This window comes from Lineus longissimus, chromosome 19 (assembly GCF_910592395.1).
Source record: "Lineus longissimus chromosome 19, tnLinLong1.2, whole genome shotgun sequence".
NCBI lineage: Eukaryota > Metazoa > Nemertea > Pilidiophora > Heteronemertea > Lineidae > Lineus > Lineus longissimus.
Window position 1 is genome coordinate 13,111,639 of NC_088326.1, and position 13,830 is coordinate 13,125,468.

Consider the following 13,830-nt stretch of genomic DNA (forward strand, 5'->3'; position numbering starts at 1 on the left):
CGGGAGCTCTGGTATGGCCTCTGTCTCTTTCAAATTCGTTGGCAGGAGACAATTCATACACCTGCCCAAGTATGCTAATAGCGGTGCAAGAACCCCCGGGTAAGTACCCTAATCTCGATATCTGCATTTTATGGTCTGGCAGGACAATGGAATGGAACCAAGTCTTATTGACCATTGCTGACACCAGACCAAATCGATGGTTATTATTCCAGCTTAGGCGCTTAACGCCATCAGTTGTAGGTGCAATCGAACTGTGGCCTAATTTGACGACGCAGTTGGTTATCTTCCAAATAGTCACTGTATAGGGTTTGGCATTCGGGAGCGAATGTTCGATGTAGTATTTCAACTACGGTTCAAATGGGGAGAGCATACTGGTGGGATTATCAGAGTGTTGGACTCAGTTGTGGATGCACATTTCCTCTGTGTAATTTGTCGACTTAAGCAGAACTATTCGTGTTTCTGATGTCCTGGGATGCAGTGTTGACTCTAGAGGCCCAAACGAAACAACCTCCTCTGGAAAAGTCCAAAGAAATAAAGGCTAAACTTGACTGGTTTCCTTGTTGACAACCAACACGATTGTATCGCATTTCCATCAGACCGCGACAGCCCAATACCACCATAATATGATATCTGAAACTAGGATGTAAATTAAAGGATCGGGTTATTGAACTCCTGGTATCCGTGGGCGTTAGAGGGTGGCCGATTATCCATGATATATGCATGTACCGGGAGTAGCTTTGGATAAGTAGGGAAACAGATATTCATAACCGAGATAGTGGCTTCTTAAGTGTAAACAGAACGACCTATTTTATACCTCAACATCAAAAGAAGAAACTAGTTTCGATCGAGTAGCCTGCTATTTAGCAGCTGTATTTTGAGGAATACGAGCACGCGTTTGTTAGTGGTTTGCTTCATTCATTTCACCTGCACTGTATGAGATTCTTCATTCAATGAGGAAAACGCCATGCTTATTGGTTTTTAGGGCCTACGAAATGAGGGCAAAGTCAGTGGCTTTCCTTGATAGGCTGCTATTAATAGAATTCACATGTAACGTGTCACTGTTCACGTTTCATGCATGACATGATCGAAAAACGGACAAATAACTTCCAAAGAGCGGGCTACATACGATTCGCGATGTCACTTTTCGCCCTCACGGCGTGTTTTGAAGCCTAATTCAGTTAACTCGTGACAAGTGAATCATGACAAGTGACAACGTGAACCCGATATATTTGCAATGAACATACGACAGTGATACTTTTAAAAACCATTTCGCGCTTTTAGATTAGGGACCGACTAATATCTCATTCGAAGAAACCCCTTCGTATAGTTGTTGTTGGTGTTGTTGGTAAATAAGAACAGAAACAAAGTCCACCTTTGCCGTGGAGCAGCCTTGCTACCTCTTCCGGAGAAGGTTCCTCGTGGCACGTTTCTCAAAGATGTGTTGTCAGTGCTGGCCGCTTTATTAACCGACTAGAGACACTGTAGCTCATACATATATCGATTCCTCTCTCAACCTCAAGGAGTAATCAAATGAAGCCAGCCGCGCAGATAAATATTGTTCGTATCTTTTAGATCACGATGTACATGTACTTCTCTTTGATTCTGCAACAGATATTTTCAATTCGGATGTAAATTCATTATAATTTGGATATATTTTCATTCGTGAAGGTTATGAAGTTTAAGCAAATAGGCGGAAACATCGTTATGTATTGAAGGCTCGTCATGATTTTGCTGTAGTGTGTAGAACGGGGAAGCTGTGGCTGGATACGGGACGTGCCGGGCTATTTCGGATGTAGGCTGTTCCCGTTTGGATTATTAGTCCGCGGAGGTTGCACTATTTTTTCAAAATCTGGGAGCCAGGTGTTTACATTACTATTTGGAAAGTATCCCTTTTTCATTTCATACATCGTGACTGTTGACTTTTGATTTGTGAAATATAAGGAGTTCTCAGACTTGTCTCAGGATTTGAGAAAAGTTGGGATTATTTCATTTCGAGATCTCAACATTTCAGTGAATTGCGTTAACCATTGGAGAACATTTAAGGTAATTATCACCTACAATTTGCTTTGAAATGTTCTCTTCTGTCTTTACATCAATAACAGGGCCTAACGGGGTGTTTTCATTGAGAGGAGAGAACTATAGGTTTCTATGAAGCTAATCATTGTAAATCGGATATCTAAACTCCATCTACTTGTCTCACGATTGAACTTCGTAAACATCCGTATCCAATATGAGTCGCACAGAGTTGTGTTGACTATAATGTTAATCAGATTATTGAATCATTCCAATAATACACCAAGCAATAGACAAGCGGTAGTTCATAGTAAAGACACGACAGAATTCATTATTCTAAACAAATTGACATCGATACTATCAACGCGAATCGAACACGATAAAGTGACTAGTCAATTTCGTTTCAGATCGATGCGCATTTTATAACCATCCCTTTATACGCTTGTCAATTTCGTTTCGGATTGGTCCGCATTTTATAATGGCGCCGTTGACATTGCCAACGCATCATCAGGGCCAATCTATTTAATTTCTCGTCCATTCCTCTGATTTCTATCTTCTGGGAGTTGTTAGTTTGATCGTATCAACCACAATTGCGGAAGACTAGACTAATATCCATAATTACGTCCTTGATATAATCCATATGATAAAGCGAAGCAGGGCATACCGAACAGGGGCTCCTCCACGTCTCGATGAGTGATGGGCTATCATCCCGATAAGTGCTTGAAGCGACAGTTCATCCCATTCATAGCCATAAAGGTCTGGTTTATACTGGATTCCTAATGTCCCTTGTCATTATTCACGTTTGACTCGAAATTGTCACGAGCACGCCGTTCACCGACTCAAGCATCAAAACATGACATTACTCGACCAAAGGCTGAAACGTGACAACGTGAATCGTATGTAGCCCACTCTTTGGAAATGACTTGTTCGTTCTTCATGTCATCAATGACAAGTGAAAAGTAGCCTGTAGCAAGTCAACAATGTCTATAAACACAATGAGTAACATGTGGTTGTTGCCAATATTTCAGTGTTTCCATACAATTGTCATATGAACTGATGCTCATATCTGTGCTCCACATCCAGTACGGTAGCGCCACTGTGCTCTGCTGGTAGTCTATCATATCTGAGGGCGTTGAAAGCATGTTATCATTGTTATTCGCGAAATGCGCGAAAGTAGAACGCCTGCGAAATTTTGGCACAATACAGTAGCTAGAAGGATAATTCGTTAGGACACAATACCACCATGGTGGTGATTGATGGCACTGATTGGTCATGAGATGGGACGCAGGTGCTTTCCGAACCAAATTGAGTCATATTGTTTAACCATAAATTTCAATTAGCCAGACGAGTAACCGGTCCGATATGGAAGTAGCATGTTGCTGGAAAGTGTCCAATTCTTGCAGACGACGTATGGTATCACACGGGTCAATAGGGGCATACAAAGTTGGAATTGATCTGAAACTTTCTTGTACAAGAAGGCACTGGCTAATGCACTCGAAGTGCGAGGTATAGGAATCGAAGACCCTGTCGGCCAAACGCTGATCTCTGACCTTTGCTTTGATTTTCGATATTTGAGTGAGGCCCAGGGTTCTATATCTAAGATAATGGTTCACGAGAGAGAATATCTACTCCACTCTTTATTCTTTATGATGCTTTATGACGAGAAGATATCATGAAAGCTTTTCTTTGACATCACAATAACATTCTAGCCTTTGGACGACGGAGTCCTCTTCCAAGCCAAATGAAGTACCTCGACCTCAAATTATCATTTCGCTCCTGCCAGAGGGTGACATTTCTGTCCCTTTGTGAGCAAGTCCCATGTTAGTAGCTGATCAAACATATCAAATAATTCGATTCGCTCTGTGGGAGGTGTAACGGCTGGGAAGGTATACTCAGCCGGAATGATCACTGCTTTGAAAATTGGACAGTATATTCACCTGCGATGTTTCAAACTTTGGAAAGTGATGCCGCTGGGAAAGTATATCCAGTCGCAATTTCTGACGCTGTGAAAATATTTCTGGTTTCAATCGTAATTTCAAAAAATCATATCATCTCAGACACAAATATTTCTCTGTGGCGTCCCTCAAGCAGGGAGAATATTTTTTTGTTAAGAGAGTTGCGTGGTAATGTAAAGGAACTTGATTAAAGACACGAGGCTTGGTCCGCATGCGTAGTTGTTCATGATGTCAGTTGTAACTTGTCGCCTTAAAAAGAAGACGTCATTTCCAAAGAAAGCTCTACCCACGATTTTGCCAAATAGTATAATCTCCAACTACAAACATACCACTGAGTAAACCATGGTTTCGATTCGGGTCTACGCAAGGTAAACACCGAATTCACCAAGGAAGCTCGTACTGACATTTTCCAGATTCCAACTGCATTTTTGTTATATTTGCATGTGTCCGCTGAACAGAGGTCACCTGGTACTTGATTCTTCGCGTTTACTGATTCTGGTGTTAGCACCCTCATGATTTGAGTAAACGTATTAACTAAACATTATCTCTTTCAGTAAATGACATTTGAAACATACAGTTAGTTGAGTTAGGCAGCTTTGCCGCTATTGCGCGATTGAGTAACTGGCCTAATGGCCCGAACGCTATGTCGAACTGGCACTCTAGGTCAATCGCCTCCGGCGTAGAGATCAAACCATTTACCACTAGAATCTTCAAACTAGTGCAGTAAGGTTTAGCCCGAGGGTAAAAGCAAACATACCTAACCACTTGAGTTAGAAGGCTAATTTAATATCGCAAGGGCATTCGTGGAGAGAGGCATCACTTGTCAGTACCAGCCTTTGCCACTTGTCAGATCTTGCCACAGGCTATTTATAATAACATGGCAGACTGATTGATATAAGAGTTGAACTAGATGTAACAATCTCTAATGAAGCGTGTGGATGATGAAGGGTGCAAAATTTGTACTTCAGTTGAAAGAGAACGATGCAGTACCTCTAAAATGTGTCTGTAGCAGCCTTTACTGATTGCCTGGGATATAATCTGCCTGGGTAGCAGCGTAAGTTGTTTGCCTGAGGTATAACCTGACAACGGTTGCCCATGGTATGTTTGAAATTATTTTGGATACGAAAAAATGTTCTACTTTGAAACGATTGAATTATCGTTAATTTGGCAGCTTAAAAACATATGTTCGGACGTGGGCGTGCAATGGTCCTAGCGTGTTGCAGTTAATGCAAAACATGTGTGTGTTGGATCTTAGTCAATAGGTACCACGCGTTATGCAAAGATCAGTACGTCGAATTGAAGTGCATTAGTCAATCGAATAGATGCAACAGCTCAATTCAATATTCTAGAAAGCTTTGTTTCGTGCAAAAATATTGAGTTGAGCTCTTGGCGTCAACTGGGACACTTCTAGTCCATAGACGTTATCTAAGGATTTGTGAATTGTCAGATTTCGAGGCTACTTTTTACGTTTCGTTACATATTTCAAGACAAGAAGAGAAAGAAATTACGAAATCCAATTTCAACTCTGTTATAATTGCATTGAGATCAGGCTCCAAGCAGGCCAGTAAGCTTACAAATTGTGTTTTTTATACATGCCTTAGGTTAGGATTTCGAGTGGGCTAGATGTCGAACAAACCCAGTTTCAGCCTACGCTGGCTTTTGAGTTCAACTTCATTTTACAATAAACTGTAGTACATTTCTCCGTGAATGTCATGCCAAGGTGTGCGAATGTTGTGATGGAATGACCAATTAATACGATCAAAATGATACATTTGATAGGTTCATATTTCATTCCAACGTAATTGAATACCATCCTCTAGTATATTGTGCAGGCAACCTGTGTGTGAATTCACATCTGCTTCAGGCATTATGAGATGAATTCAATGTTGGGTTCATGCCGCCTCTAATGTAGGCGTTCAGCATGTGCATTGACGTGTAGTGCCGGTACTCGCTAATTGTACAGTGCACACGTGCTTCTAGCTTATCTGATGTGCAGTGCATTTCATGCAAATGACATGCACAGATTCTTTGGAAAACATTTCCAACCTTATTAAAACAGACAGCGATCCGATCGAGGGAAGATGAACCAAGGCTAAACATAATCAGTAATGTTAAGCGTTACATGTATGTACACCGCAAGTGCATGCATAGCGCCTACAAAGCCACTGTGCCCAATGCAAACCTGTTCTGAACTGCTATGCATACAATGTGTGTACACATCACGAAAAACACAGGTGCATTTTGATTTAACCTCTTTTTTAGCTGTTGTCCTTTCGACTCGATGTATCTCAAGTAGAACAGTTAGCGCAACCATTAGGTCTTTTCTTGATCCGTCGACCCATAGTCAGAAAATGAGCACGTCATATCACCATGAAACAGATTAATGGGACCCTTTCCTATCTGACTGAGATGCCCATCCCGAGATCAAGAGGCTTATCAGCTTGCTTGGCCTGTCAGATCAGCAACGGGCTGTCTTAATTGCTTTGACCTGGCGATGAGAGGCAATTTCCGAGAGTGGGTGATCTACGTAAGTCCTGTCCGTGATCATAAGTCATTTTCTTATTCTTGAGTTGAGAGAAGTGGTCTGGTTTTGTCAACAGTTTGGGAGAGGACACGTATCTTCTCCGTGATCATGTGTCATTTTCTCAAGGTATCACGTGTTTTGGTAATGGCTCACTCGGTATCCTGCCTCCGCCCTTTCCTCACTTCCCTAGCCTTTTCCTCATTGCTCTCGAGTCGAGAGGCGATTTCTGAGAGTTTCCAAGCTTGAGTGTTCTTGTTCATGCATTTAGCTCAAAACAAGAGAAGATTTCAGGTCTTGTGAGCAACTAGGATTAGGACACCTTTATCTTGTCCGTGGGTCATGTTCTCATGGTAGCAAGTAGTGTATCAGGCCACTTTGGCTTCAGTTTGACCTTCTTTTTATTGCACTGGCCTGGGGTCAAGAGGCCATTTCCGAGACAGTGCAACCTTGAGTTATGTTCGTGATCATGCATAATTTGGCTCACGTCAAGAGAAGAGGTTTGCTCTTGTCAACAATGAGGGCAATGAAACATAATATTTCCCCATCCACATTGATGATGGGTTATTTTCTCATGATAGCAGGATGCCCGGTCTCGCCATCAATTACGCTTGGAAACCTCTCTATCTTTTCCCAAGGTCGGAAGTGAGCTAGAAGTGTCAACAACTAGGTTTAGGACACATATCTGTCGCTGATCATGCGTCATAGTCTACAGGGAGAGCCAATGAAACAGGGGTCTAGAGCCCTAGTTTTTTTTGCATTACTTAAAATACAGCCCTGCCAAGCGGTTGTTTTAGCCAGGGGAGGAAACACTATGCATTTGATATTCGACAATATCCACCCAATGCTTTGCTGTTTTTCATCGGCATTCATAACAGATAACATGCTTTCATATTGAAGTAACAACCTTTGCAGCTGTCTATTTCACCAATAGACCAGAACGAGTGTTGCATCGAGCTACATTCTACATATCAGGTACTTCACAAAGTTAACCGATAATTGTACGTTTCATTTTACGAAGATGCAATGGCAAAGTTGGCAAAGTGTATTGATTTGCTGCATCATGAGTGTCACAGCCTTATAGTCACGGATGTCCAATATTCAACACATTCCAAGGCCAAGAAAATATATACATCCGACAAGCATCAATCATTACAAGCGTTATTCATAATTTCCCGAATCATCTCTGTAACCTTGACTCGTGAGTAAGAAGTTTTAGAGAGAACAATTGTAGATGGAAGAAAGTTTATGTGGTAATGGTTGTTGTGTTGCATTTACATGAGTCCTCCTCCTACACATTTTTGCTCAGAAGAAAAGTCCGTAAATCAATCATGTCATTCTCTTGGCAAAACCAGTTGGGCTGCCTTGGAGAGAAGTACATGAAGTCGAACTGCAGATGCCCCGGATAGAAAACTTGGCGGTGACCAAGAACGATTGGCCTTGGTAGCAACATCAAGAAGCACTGCTATCAAAACGAGGTTTAACATATTTCCCTTTATATGCACTGTGACTCGGGCCTTTTTGGATTCTTTTCTCGGAATACTGTGATAAATCCTATTCATTTGACAAATTTGTCAATATGAAGAGCATTTATTGTCGTGCTGTGACGACATAACCCCTGACGAATGGCCTTTGGATGACGTCATTGATCAATAGCGGGCGTAATGTAAACAATTCTTGATTAAACGCCGATCGAAATTTGCTTGGGCGGTTCATTGATTTCTTGTTGAGGATGGAGACTGCTGATGCAGCAACTTGTTTGGTGAGTCTGAGGAGATTTGGAAGATGTACTCCCAAGTCTGACCTCAATGTCAGCGAGTAACTTGATCAAATTCGTTAGTGGCGTTGGTTCAATAGAAATTTTGTAGAATCAAGTTGACCATTCACAGAACGGATTGATTTGGTGACGTTCTGGTCAATTTGAATGGAGATTTTACGCAATTCCGATTGAAAATACCGATATCACATGAATGGTTTAGTAGTACATGTAAAAAGTTAGATGTTATATGGTTGCAAAGATGATAATTAACATACTCGTGATTGATCTTGAGTTTTCACCATTAATTACCAGCAAGTTTTCAGCTACATGTAAGAAGGTGAGGCATCCAGTTCACCGTGTTATGAAAAGGGATCCGGATTTGATTACAAGTCGATATTTTCAAAGGAAAAGAAATTTAACCAAGAAACAGTCTCTCATTTCCACTTTTTGTTTGAAGAAAAATCCCACTAATTAATGGCCATGAAACAGCACTTGATGATAAGAGTTTCCCACCAAACTTTTCCTGCCAAGCGTGCCCATTCAACACGTTCAAGGAAACTAAAAAATCAGGCAGGCGACTAACGTGCCTAATTGGATTTACACCAGCAACTCTCAAACCTAACGAACTTAACATGAACTGTAGCAAGAATGTAAAAAAATCTTGAACAACTAGTCGTGAGGTGTGCAGGTTTCGTTCTGCCCTCGTTATAAACTCCTAACGAGAAAGTAACAACAGCAAATTTACAGCTTATCCCTGAGGCGATGAATTAACCATGTGAATTTTTGAGTGTGTTTGACATGGTCCCATGCGATATTAGTTTGCCAAAATGACCTTTCAGTGCTAATTTGTGTGCAGTACTTGCATGCGAAATGCATACAGTGGAACCCCGGTAACACGACCACCCATGGGACCGAGGTTGAATGGTCGCGTTACCGGGTTGGTCACGTTAGTGAAGTTGAAAATCCGGGGACAAAATGCATGATTACGTTTTCCCGCCAAAAATTTTCAAAGCCAAGATTTTTGGGGGCTGATGATGTTTCTTCATTTTGAGCTGAAAAAAAAACAAGTGAAAAAATATTTCGACATAGAAATGTTTTCATCCTACAGATTTGAATTTTTCACAAGTTCAAAATGCTGAAATATTTTCAAAGCCAAACAAACTCGCTTAGTTAGGCAAACCTTGCCTATAGAATGATGAGAATCATTTGTTTATTTTTTTCAGATATTTGTTATGAATTGGTGTTAATGATCGACTTGATCAAAGGGATTTGAAATAAGCAAACTCTGACTTGTCATAAAAACATGTTATTGTTGTTTTTCATTATAACGTGTCACGAATCTCATGAATGTTCACATTTCTATTTTCAGATCTTTGACGTGACGTTGTGGACCCCAGGCGGTGAAAATGGACCTAAAAAAGATGTGCCAAATCTATCTGGCCATTCTCGTCATTATGATGATGACTGCGATGGCGGCAAAGCGGGGAAAGGACAAAGATAAAACGAAGGACAAGGACAAAGACAAAACAGAGAAGAAAGACCAAAAGAACGAAGGGTGAGTTGAGAAACGAGAGAGGATCGGGTAATGATAAGGAAGTAAGCAAATGTATATTTTGTTCACTTCTTTATTTTAGTTTTTCAACCGTAGGTACACGAGTTGGTAAAAGTTATCACTTTTTGTACTTCTATTCATGGATGTTGATAACGTGGTGGTTTTCTACACTTATATATTTCATTTCAGAATAATTTTTACACATATATTCAAACACATTTAGTCTTTGTTGATCAAATATAACCAAGATTTGATATAACTAACACATTCTTTGTATTTTACGAATGCAATAAGATCTCTGTATATTTGGTGCATGTCAATCTTAACATTCACAACTAAGATCTATCTTCATATACTAACTGACACATGTTTTGGATGCACTATTACGAAATGAAGAAATATTTTTAGTCGAAGTCAGTAATACATTAATGTTTCCAAACTAAAGGCAGATCGGCACAATATCTTAACATACACTCTCCATTATGCCATTACTATTACCTTTCACATGTGGGGTTTATCTCCATCAATACTAACAGATTGTCTGAGGCGTCCTTAAACGAAATTAAGCTTCTTTGCATCTGTTCGTTTCCCATTGAGCTATTAGAAAGATCTAGGCTTCGACCACTATGTGATATCACACGATTTTTTCTCCATTTCGGCTGAATGACTGGTGATATTAAGTCACATACTCATGAAACATATCTGTCGTCAGAACTATACAGCCACTAATGTGAGTGTGGGTAGGATTTCTGTAATTTTTTTACTTTGTTAAAAGGGGCTTTGAACCAGCTGATGTGGCGATTCATTGGGAAAAAAATCAACCAGGTCTCTTCCCTGATACCAAGCGTGTGTTCCAGGTCAAACAATCTGATAAGTTTCTTATAAGAATCTTAGTAAAGATCATATTATAGTTTCGTTTACATTTACATGTACAATCTTCACCAGATTCCCATAAGATTCTTAATTAAGATCTTAAAGGGAATGGCCCGCCAAAAAATGGGGAGTTTTGGACGGCCCGGTCAAAACCTTAGGCGGGAATAAGGTTTCATTGATAAATATAAGGAGTTTCAAGGCCCCCAAATCACTTGTAAGGTTCAATAGATACTGGCCTTTCATTGGTTAACCGTCTGCGTATCATTTACATACTCTCATTTTGAAAAATATGACAATATTTACGATCACGTTATTGATTTTTGCAACATTTTCGGTAACGCGCCCCTTGCGGATCTGTAAGGTACCATTCGGATGCTTGAAAAATGCTTGTCTCGTCGATTCGCTCGCGGATAAACGCATCAGGTTGACTGCAGCAACTTTTAATTGTTGGAGACAGAGAAGGAAGGAATATGATTATCAGTTTGATGAAAACTTTGCAAAGTTTCTTCTTGGGACTCGAAATCCATACTACTGTTCTCTCCATTTTCCATTTTCTCCTCTCTCCAACTCACTACTATCGCTATTGACTGCGTAACATACACTAACATTCTTTCGCTATCATTGCTAACTTCATTTACTAGAACACTGGCCTCTTTGTAGCCGATTATGTAACCCATAGTGGAAACACCTGACAGCGCCGCCCGGCATGATCCACGTGCTACTGGCATATTTATAACTCGTAGTAAATAAGGTTGTAAAAATATGCAAATGAGATGCCGTATATGGAAACCATGACGTCACTAAGCAGTTCTTATTTCTGCTACGGGTGGCGCTGTTGCTTGCTTCTGGAGGCGCTATTCAACCTCTTTAACTAAGAATCTTTACAAGAATCTTTACAATAATCTTATCAGGGCCATTCGACTTCTGCCGTGGTCACACTGGCGTTTTAGTGCGAATTGACTGAGCATTAAAATGTCAACCGTTTTCCGGAGAGCGCTCTCCGGAAAACGGTTTCAATTCGCCTTTTAGTGTGAACGTAATATTGGAATGATAACACTTCCAGGGAATGGACGAACTTCTGACATTTCCCAAATCCGGTCCCTGAATGGTTAAATCTAGATATAGCAGCCCAGGGTATAGCACTGGATGAGTTTCAACATGCATGTCATTCCCCATGATACAGAACTAACGCATAAAATCTTCTATAGTCAAGTCCCGCTTTGGCGTCCATTGAAGAACGATACTAAGAGGGTCCCCCAGTGCAGTGTACCTCACCATGAACTCGTCCACATACTAATGCGGCGGTGGTGGCGGCATATGTACATTGTGACTCAATAGAATCATGCTGTGAGTTAGGCCAGGCTAGTTTGTCAGATGGTGTTATATTGACCCTATAAAAGTAACAAAACAAACAGCCGGATCTGGGCGCTAGTCCTACATGGGGATAATTTACTTTGAACACATAAATAGGGAAGATAACCTTGTGGAAACCTGCAAGTTGCATTCATTTAGATGATAGGTTGTAATTTTTTGTTTATTTTTAGTTATATGTTTGTGCATCATTATCTTGGAGCTGCTAGGTTGAAATAGAGGTTTTCGTTCAAGCCTGCGTTTTCATCATCACTGACAGTTGTAAAAAGGAAGTTGCAGGAACTGTGATGAAATTGCTCAAGCCTAGCTACTGCTTTCACTGGTTCTTGGTGGAGCCAACATCGAATTTCTTTACCGTCAAATTAATATTGGTATTCCACTGGAGATATACTGTGTAAATAGACTTCCTCGCAGAGCTGAATCAACTTTTTTTTATCGAATTGTGTAGGCCGAGTTTATCATAAATGTATACACACATAGAGCCAAATCAATGAAAGATGAAATGTTGATGCATAGCTGGGGGGGGGGCTCCAATCAGATACGTGGTTTGCAATATTATATAGGGTAGCGCTCCATGATATTTGGCACCGTGGATGAGTCAAATCTCTGTACTCTCAGATAAGAATGGCTAGAACCAAGGGTCTTGATGGTGAACACATCATGGAGAGTTGGTTTGAAGATGGTGTGTCACCAGCAAATTCAAGCTGACTGAACTACAGTCACAATGCAATGTGTACATCATAGCCAAAACGTGTCCCGTCTGTCAGTACCCCGACGTTCGGCATGATCAGTAAGTCAATATTCAAATGACATGTGAATTGCCCAACTTAATCCAAGAGGGTCGATGAATCGTTTGTACATTTTGCAGGTGTTTCCAACATACTGTTAATATCAATTACTTTATGTCCTGAGTCTCAAATTCGAAACACTTAAGTGTTTAATTACCAATAGAATAACATACAAATGGTCATGTTGCAACGCACTGTTCTGTATTTATTGGTTGTGTTTTTAAGCTTAACCCTTTAAGAGCCAAGACCAACTCGAAATTACATATCAAGCCGTGGACTGAGCATTCTTGTAGAGATCGCACATTGCACAAGTACAAGTACGGCATTGTATGAGAAACTGAATGCAATTTTAACTTAGAATCTTATAAGAATCATATAGGGATTTCGGACCTGTGAACCTAACTCAAATTATGAAATATCTAAAAGTTGTTTACTCATCGTGGAGGACTTTTTCTTGGTAAAATAAATCCACTTCATGCGCATCCCTCATTAGCCGGCAGCCTGGGTAGCGGACCTGAAAATCGTTAATTTATGACCCAAGAGGAAATATCACCAGCAAAATACGAGCTGACATTTCATTTCGATCCTTGCTAACGGGGCTTTCCGTTCCAGCAGAGGTTTAAAAGAACGACACGTACATTTTGCATGGAAAACTGCTTCCAATGTATTACTTTTTTTGCATTGTTTGGTGAATGGCGATAAAAATTAAGGCGGCAATTAGCATGGTGAAAATCAACTGCTTTTTCTGATTAGATTGGAGAATGAGGGGGACTTGTTCGACTTAGCTACTCTAACTAAATTGAGGTGATTAAACGGCGCACTTTTTCAACCATTTTGATGCAGGTTTTTTTTAAATTTCAATTCACACTAACGAGATTGGTCGTTGCTCTTTGGTACATTACAATAATCTAATCGAAATGCAATTTAATTTGAACATTTCGGTGAAAATAACAAAATTTCCAATAGATTCTTAGTCAGAATATTCTTATTCAAAATCT

General features: G+C 40.3%; 1 protein-coding gene across 11 annotated transcripts in view; it reads left to right on the forward strand.

Moving 5' to 3' along the window:
* Window positions 1-13,830, forward strand: part of LOC135503117 (glycine receptor subunit alpha-2-like) — a 107,375-nt gene that overhangs the window by 43,611 nt on the left and 49,934 nt on the right. For 10 of the 11 annotated variants that reach the window (XM_064796466.1, XM_064796469.1, XM_064796468.1 and 7 more), the window contains exon 3: window positions 9,618-9,803. In XM_064796466.1, the coding sequence (XP_064652536.1) occupies window positions 9,655-9,803 (149 nt within the window). In that variant the 5' untranslated portion in view covers window positions 9,618-9,654. Of the gene's footprint in view, window positions 1-1,864; window positions 2,044-9,617; window positions 9,804-13,830 lie in introns of those variants that run through there. The other variant, XM_064796464.1, reaches the window with a different exon arrangement.